This window comes from Carettochelys insculpta, chromosome 2 (genome assembly GCF_033958435.1).
Source record: "Carettochelys insculpta isolate YL-2023 chromosome 2, ASM3395843v1, whole genome shotgun sequence".
NCBI lineage: Eukaryota > Metazoa > Chordata > Testudines > Carettochelyidae > Carettochelys > Carettochelys insculpta.
The window spans coordinates 95,854,957-95,877,693 of NC_134138.1; the positions used below are offsets into that span (position 1 = coordinate 95,854,957).

A 22,737-nucleotide genomic window follows, 5' to 3' on the forward strand; every position below is an offset into this window, starting at 1 on the left:
GCTATGTTTTTATCACATTTCTTGTTTGTCATGAGCCAGTAACCATCCTGTGAACATACAGATAAGACAAAACCTATGGAACTTATAACCTCTGTAAAACAACTTATTCCTCTTTTAACCTCAAGGAGTCATACAGACAGAAATGATGGAAACTGAAATATGCACATATGTACAACTCTCCGTACACTCCTCGTCACAAAAATGTTAATACAGTGTTAAGATTGGGAAATTAAATTCTCAAATATTGGAAAATGGCAGTAATTTTTATTAAGATTTTTAACTGGCCAATATTGTGCAAATAGTTTGTCCGCCTCCCCGCCCTTGTTAAAGGTAAATCTTTACATAACTATAAAAATAGTTTTTGTTTGTTTGTTTGTTTGTCGTGATTAAGTTAACGTTGCTGAAGAAACTTTAGTTTTTTGAATATCATGACTTTGGATTCCAGATTGTGACCCTAACTCTGCATTCGTGATTTGCTGGGGGTTTGTTTATTTTTCCCTGATTTTGGACCTTGTACAGAGGCAACGTTTGATTCCAGCTAAGCAGAACCCAGAGCCACTAAGATCCTGAACTGTTGCCCCAGTAATATATTGGGGGCTACTTTTGATGGACTATTCCAGCCTAGCTTGGATCACAAGCAGATGAAGTCATTATCTGCCCCTTTGCTACTGTCAAGTCTTCCACATGTTCAGTCACTGGAATCTCTGTTGTTCCTATTACCTGCCATCAGAGATTTCCTTTCTCCCCAAAAGAAATTTCCTTCTAGGCCGTCTATGCATATTCCTTCAGTTTGCCTGCTGAGGCAGCCCACCCCACCTTAAACAGATCCTCTTAGGTTGACCCTTGTTCAAGCTCCTTCCTCTTTACACTTGTGGCTGCAACTGTGCTGTTTAGAGTACAAAACCCTCTTCCCAAGCATGCTGTCTTAATCTTTGCCTCAGTGCATGAGTGGTCCAAATTTAGCCAATGATGTTTTATAATGCTATTCATGGACGCCCTCCTCATTAGATATTGTGCAAAGTTCCAGCTTCATCTGAGTGGTGCATCTTTGGTACTATATGTACATTGGATCCAATTTAATACTAAATTTAAAGGCAGATCCAGGCTACCTTATTTAATAAATATAGTGAATTCTTAAGGCACCTGACACATTGCCAAACTCTGAGTGCTGTAATTATGCCCATAAATAAAGGGTTTTCATAATCACCACAACCATTAATCCCATCTGTTGTGGTTTTACAGAACCTTGAATGGCCACATCTACACTACAGTGATCTTCTGAAAGACAATCTTCTGGAAGATTGTTTCTACACACAAAAAAGTTGATTGAGAGAGCAATCTGCTCTTTCAAAAGAGAGTGTCCACACAGCCCACTGCTCTCTGAAAGGAACAGGCCAGGGACTGAAAAATCCAGCACCGTGAGGACTGCTCTTTCATGAGAAGAGCCCCCAGAACATCTACACTTGCTTTTTTCCAAAAGAAACTTTCAGTAAAAGGTGCTCTTCCTGATCTGGGAGCGGAAGACAGCTTCCAGAAGAAGAGCCGTGTTCTTTTGACTTCTGATCGAAAGAGTACATTTTGATTGTAGACGTTCTGCTTGTTGTTTTGGACGAGGGCCTGATTTTCTGGAAGGACTTGCTAGTGTAGGTAGTGTAGTGCATCCAATAGGAGCAAAATTAGAGATAGTTTCTTGTCGTTTTCTTTCAGGGTGATTGTTTTTAAGGATGCCTGTGCAACCTCCTAACCATAATCTCTCCTGGTTCCTTTCCTTTTAAAAGGAGCATCCCTTTTTCCTTTTTTGTTATCTGGGTTATATAGTACAGGCACTATACTACTGTGAGTTAAAATATGGATACAGTAAACTGTCCAGAAAGATTGAAATAATATAACCTTTTCAATGGGAAATCAAACAGAAATAAAGATAGGAATTGATTAAAACAGTCACTAGAACTCCATAGAAAGGCACTTTAAGTTTTACACATACCATTTGTGATGGAGATCAGAAGGTACATAAAGGTGACTGAAGCGGTGCAGGCAGCATCCGATGAAAAGTAGAAATGGATGGGTGATGTTGTTTGTAGCCAGGACAACAGGTAGAAAACCCTCATCAGTGCCTGGATCCCCAGAGACCAAAAGTGACCCCTGGACAGACCGAAAATATGTAGGGGTGATCCCATGACAAAATTGTTTGGCCAGAAATGGAAGGACATGCTTGCAGCGAAGTGTAATGGAGTGGCATTAACTTGTGTTCATGAAGGGATGGATGAGGACAGGCTGAACAAAGGTAACTCGAGATTATAAGCAACCTGAGGAAGAACCCTGTGTGGTTGAAAAATCTTCTCTCACTCACTACCAGAAGCTGGTCCAATAAAAAGTATTGTTTCACCCACTTTCTCTCTCCACTATTCTATGACTAGCATATAATGCATGTAATGGCAAGAGAAATTTTAAGAGAAAGTGTTGCTATGGAGCTGCAACCACAAACTATACCGATAATGTGTGTTAATGTAGGAAATGTTGTTTAGTGATTGTATTTGACACATCATGAATAAAGGTATTGAAGGTATTGATGTTATATTAAAAATGCGAAACAGTTGTTTGTTAAAATCCACTGTGAACCTAAAGAAAGTACTTCATACAGAACAAAATTGGGGCCTACTTTTTACATTCATTCTTCTGATTATTGTCAATATCTGTTGTGGTGTTTTAACATTTTTGTCTTATACACTTGAGTCTCAGTTTTCATTTGTAACATTTAGAAATTTAGGAGAAATTTTGAAAGTCTACTTATTTCAAACAAGAAAGAATTCAATCCATTTGTGAGAAGCCAGGTAACCTACAATTATAGAGCCAAGAAGTATTTTATACAATATCTAAAAGTCCACACAAGGCCATAATGTACCCAATTTAATTGCTTAAATTTAGGACCCTTTGGGAATATTTAAAAAATCAAAATAGCAGCAGCTGTTTTTCTCCTATTTTTCAAAATTGTACATAACTTTTGAATCCCCACATTAAAGAGAAATCTCAGATGTTCTCTGGATTAAACATCGTGTCAATCTGCTTAAAATGGGATTTTGAATTCTGTTTACAGAGGCCTTAGAGTCCTATAGTAGAAAAAAGAGCACAAATTAAACTTAAATTTTAATATAATTCTCAGGAGAGTTCAGTTTTTATACCTATATCTGGTATTTTTGGAACTGTCTACTTCAGTGTAGATTGTATTTTCATATTACAGGCAAGAAGATCTCATTCTAGTTAAAATGCAGAAGTATTACTGGAAAAGGAATAATGTAACATTAAACAAATGGTAAATATGAGAGATCTGTTACACACAAAAAAGAGTTCTGATTCAGTGCTTTTGCAGTTCACTATGTTTGAACTTTAAGATCCTTATCAGCCTTAGCAGTTTGTTACAAATTAAAAGGAAGCGGTTTTAGCAGTCAGATTCTGAGCCAGAGTTTGAGTTATAATTGGTGAATTTATAAAATTCATTAGCAAGATGATCTCATTTATACAAATGTAAAACATATCACTCAGAAAGTTCTGTCAGGTTCCATTGACCCAGGTGCTTATAATGTGTTAATTTACATCAGAGAGAAAGCAATGTGTAGAAACTGGGCAGCAGATAGGATTTAGATATTTTTCATTACTACTTGGACTTTGATAAAGGGGAACAGAAAAGAGCGGCTTGACCTTTCAGTTCTTAAATTATTAAAGAGCAAATAGATTTGAGGTCTGTATGCTTGCAAATTTAATTTGTCTTGTGGAGTGAGAAAGAAAGGACATTTTGGGTTTGAAATTGCTCTACTCAACTTAGTTCTTTCTTTAATGTACCTGAAGATGAATAGATGGAAAGCACCAAAAATGTAGTACACATTGCACGTTGTGTAGCAAATATACATTTTGCATTCCTGGATTGTAACTGATGCAAACTTGCTAGAGTGAGGGCACATCTGAATGGCAAATTTGTTTCTAAAATATTTACAATTTCCACTTAATTGATGTTTAGAAAATGAAAAGAAGAAGACATTTATTTTAAGCAAAACTGAAGCAGGCATTTAAACTTATCCTGGTTCAATGTCCTGGATTTCTTGGTCCTAGACTGGTGCAGAATAGCACCATTACACTTGCTTTGGACTTTGTCTACAGTCAAAGCTTTGTAGTAATAGCACATCAGCTGTCTTTGAGAATCACAGGCTGAGTCTACAATAGCCCCCTTCTTTGATGGGGGCATGGTAATCAGCCTGAGCGGAGAATACTAATGAAGTGCTGCGATGAATATGCAGCACCTCATTAGGCTAATTGTCCCTGCCGCAACTTCCAAGTTGTAAACTTTGAAGCACCAGCATGCTGTGTAGCTGTGGGCACTTCAAAGTAGCTGCGGGCACTTCGAAGTGCCTTTACTTCCAAAAATATTAGTATTGGTATTTTAATTTATCATGGAGACTGTACCCTTCAAAAGCGTATGTAATGTGCAGTTTGTAGCAATAATATACTTTAAATGTAATTCATTTATTAACACATACAAACTACATAAGAAAAAGTTGTCAATTACATTTTAGCTATGCAAAAAATACTCTAGCTACCGGTACCAATGCCCTTATATGATATATATAAGTATATAATCATTGTCCTCCTTAAGAAGATGAATAATGATCAAGAATAAGTAGCCCCCAGGAAACCAATGAAGTTGCAACCAAATCCTCTTTAGGGAGATGGGTTTCACATTTGAGAAATTCGGAAGCACAGTCTCACTGCTTTGAAACAATTACAAAAATGTTATGATTTCACTACTATCATGTATATTTGGAAATAATGTTTCCTCTCTTCCTGTTTGAATGTCTAGTACATTTGTGAATGAGGGGCAGTTCTTCTGGGTCTTGATTCAGCAAAGTACTTCAGAACGTGTTTAACTGCTAGGCAGAATACAGATGGACTTAAATGCATGCTTATCCTTCAATGTGCTAAGTGATTTGATGAATCAAGGTTATGGTGACTGTAAGATTATGAGAGTTTATGCACTCACTATTAACTGAAGTAACAAACAGTCCTGTGGCATCTAAGACTAACAAATTTATTAGGTCATGAGCTTTCATGGGTAAACCCACTTCATCAGATGGATTTGAAGTGGAAAAACAAAATCTAAAGTTTATATAGCAGGGACCAGGAACAGGAGAAGGGGGAGGAGGAAGGCAATCTGTGCTAGTAGGACCATAAATAATAATGAGCAGACCTGTGGTACCTAAGGCCATGTCTACATGGTGACTTGGTTCCAAAACAATTTATGCAATTTGTGCAGTGCAAGTTGCATAAATTATCTCAAAATAAGGAACTATTTTGAAAGTTCCATTACCCCTTTCATGGAGAGGGGTACCAGAACTGGAATACTGCACTCAAAAAGCTACTGCTATTTTGAGCATGGGGAAAAGCTATGGTGTTGCCATTTACAAATTTAACATCTTTAATCTTGGCCTGAAGAGAGAGCCTATGTGGCTTATGGGTTGCAAGGGCAATTTCCCCACCCTTGGTATTTGCAGGAAGGAGACGCGTCCAACTTAGTTTGCTTCATTAACTGGTCCTACTGGTGGTGTGTAACTTCTCACTCCCCCTGCATTCCCAGCTGTATAAACCCCTGGATTCTCTTTTTCCACTGCAAATCCATCTGATAATAGTTAGTCTCTAAGGTGCCACAACACTGCTTGTTATATGCGAATCTACAAGTTAATTCCACTATCTCTCTAAGACTGTTAGTAGAAAGTTTGTGCACAATTAGACAGTTAGGCTGTTTAGTATTTTGTTTGTTTTTTATTAATGAATGGCATTTGTTTCATTACTGTTGTCAGAATTAGCAAACTCCAGATAGCACTTGTCATGATTTTATAACATCTAAGGACATTATCGTCCCCGTGGGCCAGAGAATACACACCTTTGGCTATGAAAAAACAGTGCAGGCGCATGAGATATCCAAAGTCTCACAGGCTGCCATTTGACAGCATTACCAACGGTCACTTTTTGACAGTTGGTTTCCCCGGTAACCTGAACTCATGACAAGGTGTTTGAATTCTAGGCCTCTGATTGGGCGGAGGTGAGAGCTTCTAGCACCTTCCACACCCTAGAGGACCTAATTGAAAACTTCAGGTACAATCATGAATATTCATTTAGAATCATGAATCATGCATGAACTCCCTGCATATAAGCAGGTGCCTCAGGCCATTCTCTGGCCCTGGAGGACACAGGCTAGACCCTGATACTCCACATAGGGAGGCGTGGCTGCATCTGTGGCATCCGCCGAGCCCTTAGGCCAGCCCAGAGCGGCGAAGATTAGCTGAAATCACCATCTTGAGCTAAATCACTTCAGCGCCACCACTACACCTGCGGCGCTGACCGGGCCCAGAGCAGCGCCTGCGCTCTCAAGCAGCAGCTCCTCCCTCAAGCGGCGCCAGCGGCAAGCGGTCTTCGTGGGGAGGTGGCCGAGTGTCGAACTGGCCTGCCAAAAGGCAGGTACTGCGCGCTCAGCTGCCAATCTCAGAGGCCGCCATCTTACCATCGCCTCTACCTGTGCGTCGCTACTCTGACCATTGGCTTCTTCAATTACCTGACAAGACATACCTACCGGATTGGACTTCTCACCTCGGAATATGTAACTTACCTGGACTGACACATTTTACACATAACATTTTACACCTGGGACATCGGGGCCCCCAAAGGAGGAGTAGGGGTCGCGCCCCTACGGTGTGCCGGCCCAACGGGGCTGGGCCTAAGAGCTCAGGGTATTCAAATACAGCACATTTAATTGTTAATCATTAACTATTTATATTATTAGTGTTGTCGTTATAGTACATATTGAAGTATTTATTAATATTTAGGAAGGTATTAGACCTCACCCTGTTTTACCTATATATTCCTCCATTTATATATAATTGTGAGTGAAGGCTCAGCCTCCTCACCTCCCACAGGCTGCCAGCACAGTGCTTCCTAGAGGAGAGCTAAGGCCTCCCAGGAGCAACTTATAAATAAAGCCCACAGAGGGAAACAGAAGGCCTCCCACAAATAGGGGAGACAACCTTGACCACCCCGGGTTTATATTTTGGGGCAGGTGTAGCGCCCTGCCCCCGGTCAGGAGCGGGGGTTAGCACCCCTCACTCCGCCTGTATAAGTTGGCAGCAGTGATCTTAAATTTCTAACCCTTTATACCCTTCCCTCCTCAATAACAAATTAATTTTTGCCTTCCGGTTCAATAAAAGTCTTATAACTGCATTCAGGAACCATCACTTCAACAATGTATCTAGTAAGTTTATAGTTATTATTAAGGGTTTTAAGTAAGGTTAGCTTGTTGTTTTGATAGTTAGTTTAATAAAATAATTACTTTGTTTCACTCACTTGTGCCTTGTCCTTGGTCTCGCCTTTCCTTGCCAGCCACTCCCCGCTGGGAAGCGTGGGCGGGGTCTAGTGCACACTGGGGTGGGGCTCTCCTGCGTGGGTTTGCAGCAGGGAACTGATCGGATCCTGGGATCTGTGCTAAGGAGGCTTGTGACCTCCTTCTAAGGGCTTATTTTAAATTACCACCTGTCCAGAAAAAAGCCCGGCAGCACTAACAAAATAAATGTAAAACAACTTTTGTATTTTAGCCATTAGAATATGTAGTCTTTTTCCTATGTAACAACTTTCCAACATTTTAAACAGATTTTCACTTTAATATATATTTCATAAACAATTGAACTGCCAAAAGTTAAGCAAATACAGTTCCCTCACTGACTTCTCCATTTATCTCACCTTCTTTGGTTTAATAGTTGTGCTCCTCCCCGCCCCAAGCGAGTTAACAGGTTAAAGGATTGAATCCACAGCCATACACCTACTTTTTGGTAAACAAAATAATACTCATTCAGCAATTTAACATTGATCAAATAAGGTTTTTTTTGTTTGTGTTTTTTTTTTGTAGAAGTGTTCCAATGAGTAAGTATTTAGCTTTATTTGTCATATAAAAAGACATAGTCACAGCTATTTTTATTTTCCAAGGAGAAGTGAGGTTATTTGGAAGAAAAAGGCAATGTGTACTATAAATTTCTGGACCCAAGTATTGAGTGTGTTTTTTATACCATATCCTTTGCCTTCAGCTGTCATCAACTCTTCCATAAATATTTGTTGGTGGGCTGATGTGATTTCAGAATGAATTAGCTGATTCAGCTGTCTTAAAATAACCCGGATTTTTGTCTCGTTCTTTCTTTTCCAATTTTGTAGTGTCTATCAAATAGTAGTTGAGGAAGAGCGCCCTCGCAGGACCAAAAAGACAACTGAAATCCTAAAATGCTACCCAGTGCCCATTCACTTCCAGAATGCTTCACTTTTGAACTCTCACTACTACTTTGCTGCAGAATTTCCAGCCAACAGTCTTCAAGCTGCTCAGCCTTTTACTGTTGGTGATAACAAAACCTATAGTGGTTTCTGGAATACACCTCTTCTACCCCATAAGAGCTACAGCATTTATTTCCAAGCTGCTAGCAGAGCCAATGGGGTAAGTCTTATGACAGGTGTTATACAGTGTTAATGTGTAAACAGATCATTGGTTCTGGATTGTGTGTTGTTCAATGTAGTTGCTAATGAGAAAATGAAGGCACCATGAAATTTAACAAGATGAGTTTATAAAATTAAACAGTTTTCCCAATAAGTATTGAATAATTATTAGAGACTACAGAAAATGGAAAGGAGGAAGCCACATTCTTTTGCCAATGGAGACTGCACCTGATTAACATATTATTCCATTACAACCATCATTCTGCTGTATTTTCATTTCTTGTTGATGCTTCCAAAAGCTGGCTGGTGTTTGGGCCTAACTCTCTTTTTTTTTTTTTTTTAAAGAGAAAAAAGCAGTGGCTACTTCAGTTAAATTCAAGCCAAGCTTGATTTTTCTTTAGTAGAATATGTATTTTTGGCCTGTCCAGTCTCATTATATGGCTTACAAGAGTTTGAATTTCTATTTTCACTTTCCTTTTCCTTGTCTTGACTGAATTAGAAACAGACGTTTCCCCCTCAAACAGTAAAAGAAAAATAAGTAGATGGAACTGAAATGAAAAAGTATGTACAAAGGGCCTTGCAGATCATGTTTCATCTGGCCGATTCTTCCTGGAATTGTTTTCCATTTCCTGGGCAGGTATACTGTTCAGTTCCTGTCTCCATTGACAGCCTAAAAATGTGTTCTGCCAGATACCATAATGGCCACTCTTTCACAGAACAGTCGCAGTACAGAAATGTGAAGACTGTTGCTTATTTTCTTTCTTAAATTATCTAGTGATGCTTAGTACTGTACTTATGTCTAAGAAAAAGAAATATCTCCCAATGTCAGTGTATCACCAAAAAAAGGTGCTGCATACATCATGTCCTATACATTTATTTAATCTTCTAGTGAATTTTAAGTGAAATATATATGGCACATGGCCAAGTGCTTTGTGTTTTAGTTGTCCATAGCATGAAAAATACATTGGAGTTATTATGGAGACTGTTAAATGTGTAATCATGCACACAGAATGAGCAGTTTCCTGAGATCCTATCAACAGTTTAAAAATAGAACAGTAGGTGGCTTTTGTCTTTGTTTTGGATACAGTACAAGAAATGACCTTTTTTCTCTTTATTTGACACAGGAAACCAAAATTGACTGCGTCAGGGTAGCCACCAAAGGTATGATTAAATTCTGTAAAATTTTTTGGATTTAAATTTGTTGGCCTTTCTTTCATACATGTTTGCAGACCTTCAGAAATGTTTACTTGAATAAAAAGAGATCTCTGTCCCTGAATTTTTAAGTAATCGCTGGTATATCTAGCCAAGACTTTGGAAGTTTTCTACAAAAGCACAAATTAATTAAGCATTTTTAGTTGCCTACATGGATAAGTTTTCTCTTTTAAACATACTCTGTGGTTTTTGTATGATCTCACAATAAATATTTTGTATGTATTTGTACAGAGGTACTGTATTAGGACTGTAAAAGTGCCAATAGCTGAGTATCCACCTGTAGACATGAATAATGAAATATCACTGTTTCCTTATAAACAGTTCTCTTATATTAATTGCTTGACAGAAGAAATTGGGGGAGTCAGACTTTTGACAGATCACATCTCTAGGCTCCATTGCCAGTACATTATGCTGTCCAGTAGGAGAGGCGAGTTCAGACACCAGCAGCTGTAATCATGGTCCCCTCAGAGAAAATATTAATCGTATTGCTGAAGCAATAGGCTTTAGATTTAGAGACAGGGAGTGGTTTGTGTCTGTCAGAGTGTAGCCTTGTTTCCATAGCACCGCCACTGAATGACAGTAACTTGGGACAGACCCACTTCTTCAGAACCAGTCTGAAGAAGTGGGTCAGTCCCACGAAGGCTCATCACCTAATAAATAATATTGTTAGTTTTTAAGGTGCTACAGGACTGCTTCTTTTGTTTTGTGAAGATACAGACTAACATGGCTACCATTCTTAAAAAAAAAAATGTGGTAGGCAGTTCTGAGGTGAAGGGTAGAAAAGGGAAGGGAAATGTTGCCTTCTAGTCTGGTTGCGTAAGCATACTAGAAAAAATATTTCATAAGCAATTGTTCATAATCCATTTTTGAAGGCTCACGCATCTCAGGGTAAGTGACTCAATATAATTGTATGTGGATCACTATAAAGAGATATCCTAGTTGCCATGTGGAACCAACATGTAGAGATTTTACTGTTCAGCAACCACACATGTCCTGTTTTTGGCCGTACTAGATAAGGGAGATGAGATCCTTATTATTCTGAAGTAACAAAAATGTCAGCATATAATGCCTCACATATGTGCCTTGAATTTTAAACCGAGGGTGGAATACTGCCCTCCCTAATATAATGAATGGAATTTTGGTCACTTTTTTTATCTTTTTCCCAAAGAGAGGAAAATGAGGAAAATATCTGTAATTTTCAAGTGGTTGAGCCCATTGCTTAGCAAATAATAATTAACTTTCAAATATCTTCTTTATAATTAGATGAAATGTAGAACAAATGAATTTTAGTGGAAAGTAAAATCCTACACTGTTCTCCAATAGCATAAATGAATCCAGCACTTGATTAATTTATACTACAAATTATAATAAATGATTAGATGATGCATTTTTAATTACAAAACAGGTTTTTTAAAAACTTGTTTGGAGAATTTTATTCTGAATCACTAATGAATAGGAAAGCATTTAGGCCATTTGATTGAGTATTTGTAATGTTCATTTTGGGAGGAGGGTTGCTTTGTGAAATGAAATAAATTTCCTAGCAACAGACCATTTCAATGTAACCTCTTTATTGATGGGGAAGTGAGAAAATGTAGCTTTTATTTTGACTGCACATCAATTTGTTTTCATGTTTTGAAAACATATTTCTGAATACTCTGATGTCATTGTTGATCCTATAATATTGTCACAGAGATCAGAGGTGCGGACTTTGCAATGGGAATTCTCCAAGTTGGCTTTTCATTCTTAAATATTCCAGATTTTATTGAAGTGTTGCTGTAAAGCACTGTTTATTGTGCCAATAAGCTTAGGATCTAAAACAGACCAGTTTCTCAAAATGACATAAAATGTCTGGTATAGATTTTAACATGTGGTGGTATTGTTTTATCTATAATTTTAAATGTCAAATGGTGCCTCAATCTAGAAAGGTTGCATAAGGAGGAGTGAGCGTTTTATCCCTTATATTTCCCACAAGTGGTAAGCAGAATTACAGGTGGTGCGAGCCATCTCATCTGCAGTGGGGAAAAAGGCAGAGCTGTTGCTCCACACCCATCCCTCTCCATACCTGTCTGCTGAATTGTTTGACTTAATACACTGGGAAGCTGGGTGAACCATCCAAAAGACCGATGATGCAATATTCACGCTTTCCCTCCTGGGGGCAACAGAGATGCCTCTCTGACAGGAGGCTTAGTCTCTGACCAAGCTTTACCTGAGGCAGTAAAACATTATGCTGCTTGTAACTGTGCAACATAACCCCAAAAGTTGTGAATATTTTAATATATGTAAAGTATAGATATTAGACAGTTATAGCTGTGTCATGCAGTTGTGTTGATCTACACGTTACAGAAGACACTTAGGTTTCCTATAGAAAAGGTTGCAAAGTGGTCTCCATTAGCATGTTTGTTTTAACATATGCCTGTCTTTCCAAAACATTTTGTTTTGGGCTGAAATCATCTTTGTGGACTGAAATTTGAAGGCTTTTAAGGATAGAGCAAAATTTCTTCAACCATTCTTTGTGAATCTAAATTTCAGAATGTGGCTCTAAATTGAGACTTAATTTTGCAGATATTTATAGTTCTTACTAACCTGAATAGCCCATGGAAGTTAATGGAACTTCTCAGGATTGTAAACACATGCGGACTGTCATATGTGTTAGGGCTTTGCTCCCCATAATACTTGCATATGCACTGAAGTTGAAACACTTTAATAGTCCCATTGAGTAAATTGGATCTACTCATGTGCTTAAACTTAAATGCTTTGCTGGATCAGGACTCGTATCACAAAGTTTATCTTTATACAGTGTATGCAGCGCAGTGGGACCAGGTTGCTGCTTTGCTTCTAAATTCTACCAAAGTAGAAAGCTTCTGCAGCTCCATTCTGCGGCATGTAGAGAGTCCAGGAGCATGTCAGTACCTTCCTCCAAATTTTCATTACCTCAGGTTTCCTGCTGGTCTCAGCTGCGCCAACTGTTGTTGATAAAGTCACCTGATCGATCAAGGAACATAGGCAGCAGGTTTTTAAGTTGGCATCCGTTGGAGGCATCCAGAGTTTTACTTGAGCATGGATTTTACAGTCTTTTCGTTATCTTTCCTCAGTTGTCTCAACTTCAGATTATTCAAAAGTTTTATGCATCCCATGCAATAGGAATCTGTTGGAACATGGATTAAGTTTTACAATAGCTAATCCATGGTCTGTTGTTTGCTTTTCTCTCTATTTTAATACTTTGTAGGCTGAAACCTGCTAGGTGCAGCGCATTTTTTCCCCAAACCAGGAAGACGCTAACTCAAGGGTTCAACTTTAAGTACATGTGATCCTGAATGAAGTCAATGGGGCAGTTCATGTGTTTAAGTTTGAACAAAGTTCAACTGCTTTGCTGTGTCAGAGCTGATGTGCTTGTAAGGTACCTCCCAGGATGAAGCTCTGTAGAATTACTGAAATATTAACATAAACAGGAGAAGACGACAGTTTTTGTGTGCAACACATTCTTTTACTTTGAGGCTTTCTGCCACAAAATATGGCCTTAATCTTGTATGCAGATGTGTATTCCAACTAGGTTCAATGAATGTCTTTATCTAGATAATATTTGATAATTCCATTATTTTAAATCCCCAGTTCATAACAATTGAAATAAAGCTCTGGTCTTGTAAGCCATAAGCTCTTCACAAATAAAATCTATATTAATGTGACTTTCACAGATCATATGAAAATCCTGATTGCAATGATGACAATGGTATTTTAAGATCACCCTACCAGGATCTGTGTAACAGAAGGGCCCAGTCCTTCTCCTTGTGCAATCAAGGGGAGATGAGTGGGCTTCATATTTCTTTTTATACGATGAAGAGTTTTCTGGAGCAATAAAAAAAAAAGGCTTCTGCTATTTTTATGACTCTTCTATGTGCATACAAATGTAGGACTGGAGGGATGCCTCCTATGTGAAATAAGATAATTAAAATAAAAACAGGATAGATTTGTTATGCAGGTGACAAAAATGGCTTTCATCTGTCTGCTGTCTCTTTAAGCTAAATGATGATAAACTCTGTGAGGAGAATATTCAAAAACACCAAAACATGCTAAGTATACAATTATCAACTTTGAGGTGGTTCTTGATTATGTTAATAAAGTATTTCTTTATCTGACTTGCTGCAACTTCTTAACAGAGACCATTTTGGCGTCTTCTAGGACTCCAATTCTCAGACCAAACAGAAAGAGAGATTATTATTCTGCTCGTGAAACATTGGGAGGCTTTCATTAATTATGAGAGTGAAAAGGCCATTATCATATTTTAAATCCAAGAGCAACAGTACTCTAGCAGCTACTAACAACACTGTGTTTCAGCTGCAGAGGGGTATTTCAAAATATTATGCAGCAGCAGTTTTGAGTTTAATTGTCTGCAGATGGTAGATGATCTATTTTCCTCACTCGTTGCCACATTTCTAATAGCACCCCTGCTGTTCTATGTAAATTAGTGATCTTTCATATAATCTTGTCCTTAATTTTCCAATATTTTTTCTTTGCCTCATTTTCCAGCTGCATCATGTTGGATCTGACCTTTTAATTTTTTTAAGTATTTTTAATCTGTATGTACCATACTGTGTTTAAACATTTAAAGATAACCATAGCATTCCTAGCAATAAAAAAAAAGTCATAAAATTTCATCGTGAACCACAATAATACTTACCTCTTGGTACAGCCTTGTAAAAAATAAACACATGTGAGGAACAGTCTACATATATTTGATCCTTCTCTGTACAGGGGGGTCTAAACAGATAACCCCTTGAAGTCCCTTCCAGCATAAATTTCTGTGATTATATGAAGAATAGTCAGAATACTTTAGGTGTGTAGTCAATTCCACTTTCACCTTTCATTCTCTTAGTAGGAGAATATAAGCTTGTTTAGACACTACTTGCTAAACAGTCACATGTGTTTAACTTGAGGCAAGTGACAAGTCAGTGGTATTACTTGTATGTATAAATGTTTACATTTACAAAATCAGGAACTCTGTTAGGCAGATTCAGGGAAAAAGTCTATTATGGTTGAAGAACATTGTACAGGAAAACTATGTTTTAAATAAGCATAGGAAAAATGTGCTGTAGAAGTTTAAAAAGCAAACAAGAAGTGGATGTGATTTACCTTGACAAATTAAGCTGGGGTAATCTGAATAACCACTGAATTTTTCGAGATTATATACAATGATTTAACCAATGAAGCCATGTCTCAGTCTTTAATCAATTATTTTATTTCTAAATAGTACATTTTGACTCCTTTCTCTGGATGAAGGTTATGTACAGAACCTTATTAATATCACAGAATAACCAAACTAACACATTAAGAAAAATTGAAGAGGAACTTTTGTTTTGTCTGTCTGTCTGTTTCTGTTTGTTTGTTTGTTTTGGGGATTTTTTTTTAAAGACATTGAGACAATAATATTGACCAAGACTCTTCTTGCTAGCATAGCTTCAGTCTGGCTTTTTTTTCCCTCATGCATGCTGACCTGGAAATCTTCCTTTGCCTTAGCTGCGATAATCGTGACTCAGCTTACAACACCATACATTCGCATCGCCCCTGCTGCAGGCGACGACCAGCTAACAGGTCAGACATTCAAGTACGGACAAGTCATCTTGCACATTTCAGTCTCATTTTCTTTGTTTTGTTTTCCCTCCCTATGTTCTTCATTTCCTACTGTTTACCACAATTTAGGGTTTTGTGGTTTTTTTCTGTTGAGCTACTACATCCACTGAATTAAGTTATGTGCTTGGCACCAAAGACTTATATACTTATATCCATATATGTAAAACAACTCCACTGCATGTCTCCATTGTGTGTTTGGTCTTCGGGGTATTCCTTCAAGCCTAATGTTGTAAAGAAATGTAGCTGTCCTCGCTTTGTTGCAATGGTAATAGCAGTGAGGATTTTAACATAAGTATATAAATATATATCTGTGTATTTATTTTTCCTGCATTATTAGATGAAGGCACTGTGTTTATCATGTTGTCAATTTACTTGGGGTCAGAGAGAGATGATTTCATAAATCAGAAAATCTTGTGGTTCTTTCTAACTACCAACTGGTTTGACGATATTTGCATCTAACAGTATTTCAATATACATGAAATTACAGATAAAGAAATAAATTTGGAACAGTGGTAATTGCATCACTGATGGGTCTTAGATTTAAATGAAAATTGCCTATGGAGTGACATACAGAAATGCACAAAGCTATAAGGTTTTTAAATCTAATTTACCAAATAAATTCACTATAGATGTGAGAGAGTTATTAGGCTATGGTTTGCCCAAAGGCCGGTTTATAATGCAGCAGAAAATCTTTATGAATACGAGGAAATGATTCATTTTCTTATAAACACATTCATAAGGCTTTTCAGGAATTTTGAAACCAGTGAATTCTGAAATAGAATAAAAGTGCATTATTTTTTAAGGTGGGTTTGATGGAATATGTAATATAGGAAGTTAGATCTACTCCATCAACATGTGGTATTGTGATAAACCCACAGGCATTTCCAAAATGACTAGCATAATTACTTAGGAATGATCCAAATGATGCTGTTGGAAAGGAAGAAAACAGATCAAATGCTTTTGCATTTGGATATTGTTACAACCAGCCAGAGAGAGAATTAAATGACCTAACATAAACTAGAAGGACAGATGATCCACTATATTTGTCTGTGTGTGTGTGTATCTAGCTAGCTAGCTATAAAAAAAATTCCTCCTGGGTGACAGAATGATGTCACGACATCAGTCAATGGCCTTGGGGGAGGCTGGAAGAGAAGCCAGAGCAGCAGCAGGAACCCCCCACCCCACACACACATTGGGAGGGCCAGGGCGCACTGCACAGCTTCCTGGCCTTCTCCCCTGCCCTGCCATTGTCCCTCGCCCTGCCTCTACCCCTCATACTGCCTGCTCTCCCTCCCTCTCCCCCAGAAAGCTAGGGCAAGCCACGCAGCTCCCCAACCCCCAGGAAGGCTGGGGTGGACTGTGTGGCTCCCCAACCCCTGGAGAAAGCCATGGAGGGCTGAGTGGCTTCCAGATCTCCTGGGAAGATAAGAGGGTTGGTGATCATAGTGAGCAGGGGGCCGATCCCTAGTAATTTATGATTATATAAAACCCAAGCCTTCACTTAAATTAGAAGGTAAGGAAATACAAACTAAATTCCTTGCCTCTTTGAAACATTTTCAAAACTCGGATTCTCTGGATTCCTTTCCAGAGAATAAAAGTAGATCTCTGAAGAGACAGGGAATCTGTTTCACTTACTTGAGCTTCAAAAAGTTCTGACTTCATTGGCACAAGTGAAATATGCAGGACTATAACAGGGCTTAAAAAAGAACTTGATACCTCGTAGAGGTTAGGTCCATCAACCACTAATAGCCAGAATGAGTAGGAATGGTGTTCCTAGCCTCTCTTTGTCAGTGGCTGGAAATGGATGACAGGAAACGGATAACTCAATGACTGCCTGTTCTGTTCGCTCCCTCAGGGGCAAGACAGGATACTGCTCTAACCCAGTATGGCCGTTCTTATGTTCATATGTGTATGTTCTCCATATTGATGTGCTTTTTGCTGATGCAAAGCTTAGAAACTACAGAAACTCAGAAAGAGATGTCCACTTTGCAAGAAAGAAACAATTACAAACTTAACACGGACAGCAGGAGATACCGCAGTTGCAAGTGCGGCAAAGTTTAATCTGCTGCTCTCTCATGGCATAAATTTTAGCAAAAAAGTGAAAACAAAAACAGCCAGAAAAACTGGCTAAGGCCATTCCTAGCAACCATCATACTTCAACTGCTTTTAAGATCTGCTGCTTTTACAATATTTCATTGTTTCGCTTATTGCACAGGAATAATTTGTACAGTGCCAGGAAGGTATTGAATGATGAATAGGAAGCTAAAGGGGGAAAAGTGACTCCTACTGGGTTCCCCTGAATAGATCCCTTCCTAATAGTTCTGCTGCAAAGAATAGTGAGAGCAAAGAAGCCATGGAACGTGCCCACAAACCTGTGAGTCCCAAGACAAAAGCAGGAAGCCAGACTCATCCACACACACACAGAGATTTGTGTCTCCAGCAAGTTCCCCTCTCCATGACCATGACATGATTGTAATAGAAGCTAGTTATAAAGACCCGTGTTTCCACTTTTCCTGTTTAAAGGGGATAGTCACTTTGGAAGAGGGTAGGTCCATATTTAATTGCTTTCCTCAGTAACGCTGGGCATGGGAGAGCTGGGGAACTGTGTGTGTACTCCTTTTGGGCATCCATTCCCCTACTTATTTCTGTGTCATGGATGTCCCTCTGTGGAGAGAGGAAGCACTGCCAAAAGGATGTTTAAGCATCCTTTCTGCATGGAAGAATTCTGCAAGTGGAGAGTCTTCTCCATGTAGCAATAATTACTGTGATGCTTGTGATACAAGTCACGTTGCAGAGCATGTTCTGTTATAGCGAGCACCTTGTTTCCCCTGCATTTATATTTCAACATGTAACTTTTGAGACTGAAAATATCCCTGCTTGTTTTCAGCCAAAAGTGATTTCTGTTCTTTAACACCTGATGGAGGAAATTTCCATTTGTTTTTGAATTATGGGGAATAGAAAGAAAATGCTTCATCCTTGCTTAAGTTAAAAATCCTGCCTTCCTTCATTCCTAAACAATAGCAAAGCCACCTGCTTTTCTTGCCCAAGGAAACCACCCTGGTTAAACTCAGCTTTCGGTACAAATGTTTCCACGCTCAGCACTTTCCTTCTGTCCTGACCCTCCTGCTACAGCTTTTTTACCTTTCATTAGTCTTACACACTGTCCTCCTTCCCTCCCCTTTTTCTGTATGTAAAAGAACAGGGCTGTCAGGGGTAGGAACAACCCCCATTCATTGTACATGTCTTGTCAACCTCTCTATGGCCTGGCTCCTGCTACTGGAGGCAACAGCAAGTGGCAATTCTCCTTTAACTGCTGAGGAATGCCTTGGATGAAACTGAGGCTAACTTGTCATGCATCTGACGAAGCGGGTCTTTGCCCACGAAAGCTTATGCTCCAGAATAGCTGTTAGTCTATAAGGTGCCACAGGACTTCTTGTTGTTCTCTTGGGGCTAACTTAGTATCACATAACATGTTGCCAAATAAATGATTCAGTTTTTTGCAGCAACTGGGGAAGACAGGCAGAGAAAGCTGACAGAAATAAGTGAATACATTTGTATCTGTAGTTGAATAATGCACAAATGTTTCTTAATAGTAACACTACAGAAATAACTTGAAATCCACTTACTTCACCATATTGACAGAAGGATAAGGAGAACAGTTAAATATAGTGCATCACTCCATCTTATGGCAGTAGAACTGACTGCATATACACAGAACAGAAAATGTTTATTACAGACAAATTATTACATTGTACAGCCCTGATTTTTAGTATGGCCATGACATGGGCTCCATATTGGCACCTTACAATGGGTTGCATATGTGATTGGTGTCATTGATAGGTTTAATTGCCTGATTGGAGCTGTGTATTAGGTAGCTAACTATCTAAACAACAGCAATTGTACTTGCAGTTATTTGCAAATTAGGGGCATGAAAAGGGAGTGTGAGTTTTAAAATCCAGCAAAATACATAATATTGTTATGAACTGGTTTAAACCTTCTTATGGGTTCAGTTAGAACCTCATTATATGTGAACAAGCTCTTTATTTAACTTAGTTGTAAGAAATCATTAAGGGGTCATGCCTAAAATAAGGTATAATGGAATCTGCCTGGAAATCACATGGGCAGAGGGTTCCACTGGATGTTGTTCTAACTAACTGCATATGTGTATCAGTGGACGTGCTGAGAGTCTGGCGAGGTTGTGTGGGGAGGAGGAGAGAGGAAAAGCAGACAAACGAGAGGCTCAGAATCAGGAAATAAGCCAAAGCAGCAGTCTGTAAGCATGGTATGTTCATGGAGAAGCCTGCTTTAAGGTTCTGAGTCTGGTGCTGCCTAAACAGGGTTGAGGCTATAAACAAAGTAGCTATCCCCTGTATTTTAGTTCCTCCTGCATTTGGAGAAGGACTTCACATGTTATTTGTAAATAAATATGATTACAGCAAACCAAATACCAGACTTCATCATCCATTTCTGTTCTGAGTTGGAATATCCTCAGAGCCCCAAAATTTGACTAGATGCCCTGATTGAAAAGGCGCAAAATTATCAATATAGTAATATCCCATTTTCCAACTACCTTTAACCAAAACTCACTTAGGCATGAACCTAGGGTCACCTGTCTCAATGTAAATCATTCACCTAGGAAGTCCTTTGTTTATCCGACCTCTCTGTATGACCACGTATTTTGAAGTTCTCAACATATTTATGATAAACATGTTTGTGTTTATATATAATTTTCATTTTGTATTGGAAGTTGAAGAGAAAATTCATATGTGCTCATACTTAGGAAAAAATAAGGACAACATGAAAAAGTTTGAAAATTAACACACAGCAAATTATTGTGTAAGTTATGCATTAGAATAAAATACTTATTTTGGGGTTAAAGCAGACTAACACATAAGACTGTAAACCAGTGCACCTGGCATCACCATTTTGTAAGACACTTCATTCAGTAGTTTCAGAATGACTATATATGATATTCACTGGGCTCTGGGCCCTCATCCCTTTTCCTCCTCCCTCTACTATAATGACATAACATGCTTGGAATTAGGCTAAAATATTCTATTTTTAAATATATATTCCATAATTGTTGAAATGTGTATGGGCTACTTACGTCTAAATTTAAAAAAAATAATTTATGATTTAGTAGCGCAGACACCTGCTGTACCCAATGCTATTCACATGGATTTCTGTCAACACGCTCCAACCCCTCCGACAGAGACAAACACCTACAGGATCTCTACCAAGCATTCTTGAAACTGCAGTACCCACCAGAGGAAGTGAAAAAACAGATCAACAGAGCTAGACGTGCCACGAAGCCTCTTACTACACAGGACAAGCCCAAGAGAGAAACCAACAGAACACCACTAGCCATCACCTACAGTCCTCAGCTAAAACCTCTACAGCGCATCATCAGGGATTTACAACCCATCCTGGACAATGATCCCCCACTTTCGCAGGCCTTGGGAGGCAGACCAGTCCTTGCCCACAGACCACCTGCCAACCTGAAGCAATCCTAACCAGCAACTATACACCGCACCACAGTCACTCTAACTCAGGGACCCATCCATGCAACAAACCTTGTTGCCAGCTCTGCCCACATATCTACACCAGCAACACCATTACAGGACCTAACCAGATCAGCCACACCATCGTGGGTTCATTCAGCTGCACATCTACCAATATAATTTATGCCATCATGTGCCAGCAATGCCCCTCTGCTATATACATCGGACAAACTGGACAGTGTCTATGTAAAAGAATAAACGCACACAAATCAGATATCAGAAATGGCAATATACAAAAACCCATAGGAGAGCACTTCAATCTCCCAGGTCACACAGTAGCAGACTTAAAAGTAGCTATTCTACAGCAAAAAAATTTCAAGACCAGACTCCAAAGAGAAATTGCTGAGCTACAATTCATCTGCAAATTCAATACCCTCAGGATTAAACAAAGACTGTGAATGGCTGGCTAAATACAAAAGTGGCTTCCCCTCCCTTGGTGTTCACACCTCCAGATCAACTGCTGGTAGTAAGCCTCATCCTTCCTGACTGAGCTAACCTTGTTATCCCCAGCCTTGCTCTGGCTTGTTTATACCTGGCCCTGCAGATTTTCATGACCAGCATCTGATGAAGTGAGTCTTTGCTCACGAAAGCTCATGCTCAAAGCTTTTCTGTTAGTCTATAAGGTGCCACAGGACCCTTCATTGCTGTTACAGACCCAGACTAACACGGCTACCCCTCTGATACTATCAACACACTGTTTTCATCATGCACTATTTATTACTCATGCAGCTGGACGACTAAACTTTGTGTTGCACTGTCTTTGTAAATGGATTACCTGCGATAATTCATATTCAAACAAGATACATCAGAAGCTTTTTGTAATTCCTTGCTAGAATAAATATACTTTTAAAAATTAGAAGAATTAAAAGTGACACTTGTAAATCTCAAATGTATTACACCATACATAAGAGAAGGTATAGATGAAAAGTGTAGCATAAAAATTGACACAAATCTAATCCCAGTTGGTTTCTTCCTGTTTTATGGAATTATTAGCCTAATGACATTTAGCAGTTTATCAAAATTGGAAATCCAGTACATAAGAGTTAGTGGAATGCACTAAGCCAAATACTGCTCTTAGTCATTGCAATGTAAATCTGGAGTCATTCCACAGAAAGTCATGGAATGACTGAACTGAGACCCTCGATGGATTATTTTATGTCAGTGGATTTACACTTTTATTTGAAACAGTGTTACTGACAGCAACATTTTGCATTAAATGTTTATTAAAACAAACAGTAGTGGTGTAGATTTGGAAGGAATTATTTTCCCATTTATCTGTGGCATTAGATAGAATTTCCTAGGAGGAAGAATGACATTTTTCCAATAATTGTGATACCAAATATAGCTGCTAGCAATAATAAAAAGAAGTTAATTTGTCATTCTGTTTAAAAGGTTGATCCTTTACTGAAACATTAAGTGAGCAGGTCAGGGGATCTACCCACTCAACAGATGTATGCTCCTGTTTCCCTGCCATCCCTCCAACAGTGCACCTCCTTAGCAGCAAAGATATGATGGATCTTAACTGAAGTCAAATGCCATGTGTATAAATAATTAGCAAACAACAACAACAAAAAAGGAAGTAGGGAAATTGCTCTAGTAATGCACAAGCTAGTTAAGATCTCTATTCAGGCCAAGGTTAAAGGTTTAAAGTTATATATGAATTCCAATGTGGAGGTCTCCATCTGTAACTTCCTCCCCAGCTTATCTGCCCCCTCCACCATTCCCTGCTATATAAACCCTGAATTCTGTTTTCCTACTCCTTTTCCATCTGAGGAAGTGGGATTTACTCATGAAAACTCATAACCTAATAAATTTGTTAGTCTCT

The 22,737-nt window shown here is 38.7% G+C and overlaps 1 protein-coding gene across 10 annotated transcripts in view; it reads left to right on the top strand.

The window, feature by feature from the left end:
* The window catches only part of PTPRM (protein tyrosine phosphatase receptor type M), a 743,228-nt gene that overhangs the window by 468,653 nt on the left and 251,838 nt on the right, over window positions 1-22,737 (top strand). For 6 of the 10 annotated variants that reach the window (XM_074987422.1, XM_074987431.1, XM_074987423.1 and 3 more), the window contains 3 exons: window positions 8,242-8,515; window positions 9,639-9,675; window positions 15,238-15,312. The exons of 1 other annotated variant lie outside the window; for it this stretch is intronic. In XM_074987422.1, the coding sequence (XP_074843523.1) occupies window positions 8,242-8,515; window positions 9,639-9,675; window positions 15,238-15,312 (386 nt within the window). The remainder of the gene's footprint in view (window positions 1-8,241; window positions 8,516-9,638; window positions 9,676-15,237; window positions 15,313-22,737) is intronic. 3 more of the 10 variants (XM_074987427.1, XM_074987428.1, XM_074987429.1) reach the window with 1 other exon arrangement.